The sequence below is a fragment of the Hippocampus guttulatus genome, chromosome 13 (assembly GCF_054856545.1).
Source record: "Hippocampus guttulatus isolate MCC_2025c chromosome 13, RoL_Hgut_1.0, whole genome shotgun sequence".
NCBI classification, from domain to species: domain Eukaryota; kingdom Metazoa; phylum Chordata; class Actinopteri; order Syngnathiformes; family Syngnathidae; genus Hippocampus; species Hippocampus guttulatus.
Window position 1 is genome coordinate 11,669,844 of NC_141273.1, and position 7,593 is coordinate 11,677,436.

At 42.3% G+C, this 7,593-nt stretch overlaps 1 protein-coding gene across 1 annotated transcript in view; it reads left to right on the forward strand.

Annotated features, from left to right (window-relative positions):
* The window catches only part of fsip1 (fibrous sheath interacting protein 1), a 31,653-nt gene extending 24,489 nt beyond the window's left edge, over nt 1-7,164 (forward strand). Inside the window, exon 9 of the mRNA XM_086127683.1 lies at nt 6,665-7,164. Within this exon, the coding sequence (XP_085983809.1) occupies nt 6,665-6,748 (84 nt within the window). The 3' untranslated portion in view covers nt 6,749-7,164. The remainder of the gene's footprint in view (nt 1-6,664) is intronic.
* Nucleotides 7,165-7,593: the final 429 nt, after the last annotated feature.

Below are 7,593 nucleotides of genomic sequence, written 5' to 3' on the forward strand. Positions count from 1 at the left end.
AATCCATCCATTTCCATCGCATTTGTCCTCATTATGAACTCGGTTTGTTGGAGCCGATCCCACTTCACGTTGGGCGAGAGGCCGTTGGCAGGATAGGGGGCTTCCAACGCCCAAACCTCAACACTGAGCACGAACGAGGTCACAATGTTACCTGAAATCATTCTAACAATAATATAAAAATATTTAGACAAACGTCTTCATTCACAGTGTCTTGATGAATCTCATCCGTATGCGGAAGCAGGAAGTAGTTGATATTGACCCATACGTCACATCATAAGGTGCAGAGAAAATTCAAGGATTTTAACTATCGCCCGATGGTCCGAAAAATACAGTACAGTATTTACATTGAAACAAAAACATTAGTGGAGCTGGTTTTGCACATTATTGGATTTGAAGTTGATCAAACATGAGCATAGTTGATTTATGTCCGTTCTAGGAAAACTGCATGCATGATTTGGCATTTCTTCCATTGTTGTCACTGATAAAATATTCCTCTGGAAAATATAGTCACCCCCCTCCCCCCAAAAAAGCAAACAATTCCAGAAAGAGGAGAATTCCAAAGAGTTTCCAAGGACTGACCTTACGAGGTTAGCTTCCCTGCAAACTCATCTGGCTGTGCTCCTAGATCAACTGGAAAAAGGAAGAACAATCCCGCCATTTACAGTAAGGTGGGACGTTTTCCAAAAGAGGGTTTTGCTCATAATTAGCCCAACATCATTAATCATACTGTCATGGTTTGCACTGATTTTCTGTTGTCAACCAAAATCACGGAGCTTTGCTTCCATAAGTCAGACAGTACAATGCATATGATTTCGCTGTATTTAGATACGAACCAACAAGTCAAAATATTAGGGAAACCAACGCAATCTAAAGAGATTCTATACAAGAGATGGATATGAAAATCTGCCTCGATACAGATCATTGCGATTTTGATCAGCAATTTCAGAGATGACAGTACATGAATACTACAGAGCAATTTGCACTCTGTACTGTATCTGTTCTGTTACAAATTTTCTCTTTTGTTTGTTTGGGGATTTTTTTTTTTTTGGTGGCATTGAAGTGAAAAAGATGGACCACATGTGGGAAGAAGGGGGGCAAGAAGAAGAGCCAGAGAAGGAATAATCTCCAAAGATAATTCATTTTCAAAGAACAAAAAGACAATTGATCAAAAGTACCAAATTAACAAAAGTCAGAAAAACAAATTTCAAAGTCATAAACCACAACATAGCAGGGAACATAGCAGACCAAAAATGTGACAATTGACAAGAATGGAAGCAAAAACAACAAATACAGACTGTAGCTAGAGGGCTAAATACTAAACTGACGAGACAGCGGAGGGGGGGGGGGACATCTGGACAAGGCATGAGTTGCTGAGGAAGCGTTTTGGTTGACACAAGGGACCAGGCTAACAACAGGTGGACCCATGGGACGCAAGAAAACAACACATTCCATGAAACACAAGTAATTATAAACGAGGCAAGAAAAACACGGCCAACAACATGCTCAAATAGTGGCCTGCGCTGTCATAGTTGCGTTAACTCAACATTAAGGTGACAACAAAAATCAAAATAGAAATCAGCATCCTCCCCGTCTGCATGCCCAAGGTCTTAATTATTCCAATCATCATTGATCTTTTTGGATTTTTATTTATTTTTATTTTTTACATACAATTCACAGGTCATTGCGGCGCTTATGTGCAATCCTTATTTTGTTGACACAGCAAAAGTCCAAGGGGGGTAGCCCAGTGGATTGCGGTGGTTGTAATGTACTCTATCATAGTCTGTTTTGAACGAAAGCAAAGACCGCAGCACATGTAGAGCCATTAACGAAACTATGTGCATCTTTCTGCCGCACGGAAAGCCACTTTTTATGAAAGGATCATTCCTGTGGTGAAATATTGCTAACATGCTGAGGTCAAGTGAGGACAAGGTGGTTCTGAGCCTCTGGACAATAAGTGCACTTGGACAGAAAATGTGGTACCCAAAACCCATCCCATCATCCTGACAGTTGACATACTTCCATGTTGGATGATATCATAAGTTTGCTAATGAAGAAAACATTGCTGGCCTTCATTGTAAGAAATTCCACATGTGTTGAGGGGAGCACATGGATCGAATATTGCCCTGTGAACCGAGTACAAGTGGACCCGGGGGTGCGTTGGACCATTAAGTTGACTTATTCGACTCAAGTCAGTGACCATGAAAGCCGAGCGGCTTCACAATTTGTGTCAAGCCAACCTGCGTCGTCCTGTGTGTGTACAGGAGCTGAACAGTGAGCGGTCCTTTTGCTGAACTACTGTGCGTTTGACATACCGCCGTCAAAGTGAGACTGGATAGCTTCAGGTCACCGTCTATTCCTTGGTCAACAGAAAACTAAATAGTTTCTCACCAGCAACGGAGGTGGGAAGACAAATGACTTCACGCATGAGAGCCAAATACAAAGACACAGTCTCTGCTCATATGGTTTGTGTCTCGTTGTTGGACACAAAACAACGGGGCCCGCGGGTTCTGGTTCTGGTTCTGGCTACCAGGTGGTAGAGAAAAAGCTCAAAGGGAACATTATTGGGATGCTTGGAGAATTAGTGCAATGAGACAGAGAGAAAGGCCACTAAAATGTTATCTTCTGCTGCTTCGTCTGTCTCCTTGTTGAGCTTTTTCGACTCAACATAGTTGTTCCTGTCTGTGATAACTTACAGTGGAATAAGTGTGCGATCCGGAAGAACATACATGGCGTGTGTTTTCTTTGGAAACTTCCAACACGTGCCACGGTCTCATTCTCTCCCGTGGTCTGAATTGAAAGCACAGACTTTTAAAGTCCTGCATTGAGACCTGTTGAAAAGGCTTTTCTAAAATTAGCCCGCTCTGTAGACAGGAGACAGACACATAGCAACATAGAAGAGGGGGAGAAGAGGTCAACTTCTTTTACAGTCACAGCGGCGCAAGAAAAAAAAAATCCTTCTCGAGTCCTTTTTTTTTCATCTCCGCAGGAAGTTTAATGTCCTTACATGTGTCATCGAAATAAAAATGGAAACTAAATGAACATTTTAGATATTAGAACACACATTCAACATTTCTACTCATTAAAATACATTTTCGACTGATTGGACGCACATTTTAAAAATTGTGAGCAGACCATATATCAAAATGACTTTTTGTCCTATCCGTGTGGCAGATATGAGGTGGCTTGTAATGTCGGCGAGCTGGGCAAGTCTGTGTGTGAGCTGTGGCTGACATCAGCTCTTGCGGTACTACTCGTTATGTTTAAAAAAAATCTATATTCATACATAGCATAGCTGCACCCAAGAGTAAAACCTGGCGTTTCTTTATTTTCATACTGACACAAGCCTTGATGCGCTCGTTTGAGAATTTGGTTCGGTTCTGTGTACCAAGCTGGGTGTTCCCGGCTTAACAACAGTGTTTCCTTTGAAACATGCCCTTGACCATTTGGTTGGTGGCTGTAAGTAGACTTAACTTTATGCTTACTGATACCACGTCTCAGTATTGACGCAGGTAATGTAACATGATTTTGGTGGATTTGATCAAGGTGCATTCAGACATGTGTGGTGGATATCATCGTATTTTATTCTTAATTATGACAACAACATGTATTGACCCCTCTGAATCATTGGAGAAACAATTAATTCAACGCATTATTATTACTATTATCTATTTTATGTATATCAAGTCGACTGTGTTTATACCCACAACGGCGCAAAATGCCCTTTTTAAACTCCGTTGAGCTGAAATACAAGCTTTGTCCCAGAACGTATTACAAAACATGTTTATCACGGCACCACTGTTCAACCAAGCATTTTCTTCCACTTATCTCAGGTATTATAGGACAGCCGTCTGACAAGGAAATGCACAAACCTCCCTCTGGGCACCTCCAAGTTCAACCAGGGTGATGCTGAGGCACGCCCAGGCCAGAGACCTTTTACACTGCCTCTTCGAGCAGGATATATCAGCCCATTTTCCAGGTCATTGACCTGCAGAAACTGCACAGAATGTTGGGGTTAAACTTTTTGTAAGAAGCAGAGGCGCGCATATTATGGGAACCTTCTGTTATGACCCGGATGCTGCGAATTTGCAGGATCTCAGTCTATAAAAGTTATTTTATGATTGTTTTTTTTCCCAGACCAATGTGCCCACAACCCCAGTCATACTACTCGTTTTTCATCATTTTTTTGTGTACACGTCCATGTGATCGAGGGTTGTTGTGCACACTATGCAGGCTTTCAAGGTTGTTGTTCTGTGGACGTGCGCTAACACATTGCTGTCATTCAAACGAACGGTCACAAGAAACTTTTCACGTTAAAACGGTGTCATGTAACCGCTCCTTAAACTTGCAGCCCTTCTCCATTGCCAGGACAACTGGCACTGTTGAAAAGACTTTCAAGCCCAGGCAGCGGGATACTTTATTGCCCTATTCAGAGAGTGAAAATAGTGACATATCAATTTGACACACTGCTTTTGTTTTATGTCTCAGCGTGCCAATTGATGTCATATTTGCATGTCCAGAGTTCCAAATGGGTCAACTTGAAAATTATTCATGAAAGGAATGTGTTGACAACGAGCTACAAGGCTGGAAGTTTCGATTTTTTTTCCTTCATAAAATGGTGGGCCACAAACCAATTAAATAGAGGTCAATACGTTTTTCTCTCAATTGCTTTTTAGTTTCATTACTTTGCAGTGAAATAAAAATACTGGAAGAATGAAAATAAATATCCAGCAAACCTTTTGCCTTTGAGTATTGAAGGTCAAGTCCACGGTACACCTTGGCAGTGCCTCGAGGGCGGTGGGGGGGGGGGGGTCATCGAGACTGGAATGCATCCCCCGGGGCCTGTGGACTCGTGCCTGTGGAGAAAATGATATACAGTGCCTGAGTAATTGAGGGGGTCATAAATGGCTAACACAAGCCAAGACTCCATGACCCGAAGGCTGTCATTACATTGTGGAATAGTGAGAGCGAGGGGCAGGATCCTCTGGTAGAGATGTCCATCAACACGTGAAAACTGTTCTACCCTTCACACGGTGGTCCGCTCAGGGGCAGCGTGCACTTGATCGATGAAAAGTATTAGCTGCAGCTTGTTGGGATAGATGAGACTCAGGAATGTGATTTTTTTTTTTTTTGGTTCAGCTGGGAGGCGGTAAAAACATGTGCACGGCCTCACACCAGGTGAGCGAAATTGATTGACAAATGTTTTACACCATAGGTGTCAAACTCAGGTCCTGGAGGGCCACTGTCCTGCATGTTTTCCAAGTCTCCCTGTTGCAACACACCTGATTCAAATGATCAGATCATCACCAAGTTGCAACAGGGAGACTTGGAAAACATGCAGGACAGCGGCCCTCCAGGACCTGAGTTTGACACCTATGTTTTACACTAAGTACCATCTCAAAAAAGACTTAGTTCTCCAACTGCCACCATCATAAACAATATACAATATGTATAGTAGTGTAGTAGGCCCAAGTGTTCAATAAAAAAAAAATGAGGCAATAGTTTTTGTTTTTTTCCCCTATATGATGCATTTAATGTTTTTTAAGTCACTATAACACTACGCACAATTTGAAAGTTCATACATTTTGCTCACCACCTCATGTTCTAACTATAGTAACTAACTTAGGCACAGTTTTTAAATTGACTAGCCTTCCTGATACAGCAGACCCATTTTGTTTTTATCCAGGCCTTACGCCTGGCGACGAGTTTTGTTATGATTTGAAATTTGTACAAAATTTGTTGAATGAAAATGACATGCATCAGCTTTCTCAACAAAAGTTGAGTTTCCAGGTACAGAGTGAGATCCAGCCACCACCAAACTGTTCTAAATCAGTATGTATAGTTAAATATATTGCGTTTTCCTAGACAGTAATACTGTATTTTTAATTCCAAATGTAGTTGTGGTGAAAAAGTGAAGCATGGAGAGTCTCTGTCCCCGAAATGCATGAGAGCTTTGACAACAAAAATGACATGAATTAAGCGAGATCCATCGTACCACTGGTTAATTAAAAAAATTCAAATAAAATCCAGTCCAGCATACATGGTGCCCTCAAACATTCTTTCCCGATGAAAATACCAGAAGTCACACTTTTTCTATTGGAGTGACGTAAGGGTCACTCACCGGGTGTACAGGTGTGAGTCACCGACTGTAATTTGTTCGTGATTGTCCAGTTCAGTCATGTTCGGCCGCATCGCTGATGCCTGAAGCAAACTCACGTGCACAGCCAGAGACCTGCTCGAGTGGAGTCAAATATTTAAGTTCAAATAAATCCAAGAGCTAACAAGCCTTCCATCAACTGGAACGTTGTTTTCCTTGGATTACGAAAAAGGAACATCCACTTTGCTGCCATACATTATTCTGATAAATAAACTTATTACTGCTATCCTCGGTCATCCAACATCAACGAACAGTTTGTGGTCATTATTCAAAAGCTGAGCATATGCCCGGTGAAGAATGTTTGTCGAGGAGCGTATTCGAGGGAGGACGCTGAAATAAGATGGAAAATGGCATCTACTCTAGTTGTAAGATAGAACAGGCATGTAAGATGTATTATTTGACTGCTGGCCGTTCACAGAATGTGTCGGACTCCTTGTAAAAGTCTGGCTCGTGTGAAACTCATAAAAGTTCTCGATATAACATACTCGATAAACTTGTGTCTGTGCACAGAACGAGCCGGAGAGCCTCAGCGAGGAGCAGTTACTTTACCTGCTGGATGGTTGTGAGCTGACGGAGACGGAGCCAGAATCCTGACGCAAACGTGGACCTCCTCCACGCGAGGCCCCGCTGTCAAGATGTCCGTCAAACCGCGCGCACCATCGTTTGACATCACGCTTCCTGACCTCCGGTGTACGAAGCGAGCGGAACGGAGAGATTGTGCCGAGTGTATTCATTTTCACTGTCACAATATGCAATTGTAACTCGTAAAACTCAGAGTGATTCACAGTCTTCTAGATACGTCGAGTCTTTTTGAATGTAAAGAGTTATAGATCAGATGTCATGTACACACCTGACTCCAGCTGCTGTATTTAACCAACTTTTCATCAAAGGTCCCTCCATGCATTCACTGGAGATAAATTCCCACACTTGTATTGGTGTAATGTATTGTTTTGTTTTGTTTTTTTAGTAAAAAGGAATGATGGTCTCTCGACTGGACTACTTTGTCATATGAACAACTGAATTGTTTTTTATTCCTGCATCTACAGATGATCACCTGCCAGGGCTGGATTGTCACTCATTTTCTTTATTTTTTTTTGGGGGGGGGGGGCAGTGACAAAGTGGATAGCTTTGAGTGTTAGCATTTGGGTTTGCTTGAGGGCTATTTTTAGCTCTATTGACAGCTTCTGTTAGCTTGTGCTTGCCCAGTGCAAGTAACAACACTGCACCTGGTTGACACCTATGCCCCCCCGCCCCCCGTTTATCTCACTCTTCACCTCACATTGTGACCCTGTGCCGACAGTAGGAATAATCTCACATTCCTGCGAACTGAAAACATGTCAGCCAGGTGGAGCCTACGAAATCGGACCCTGGCGAGAGCCTCGCTAAATGTTCTAATCTTGCATCATTATCAATCCAGGAACTGAAACATAAACACATTT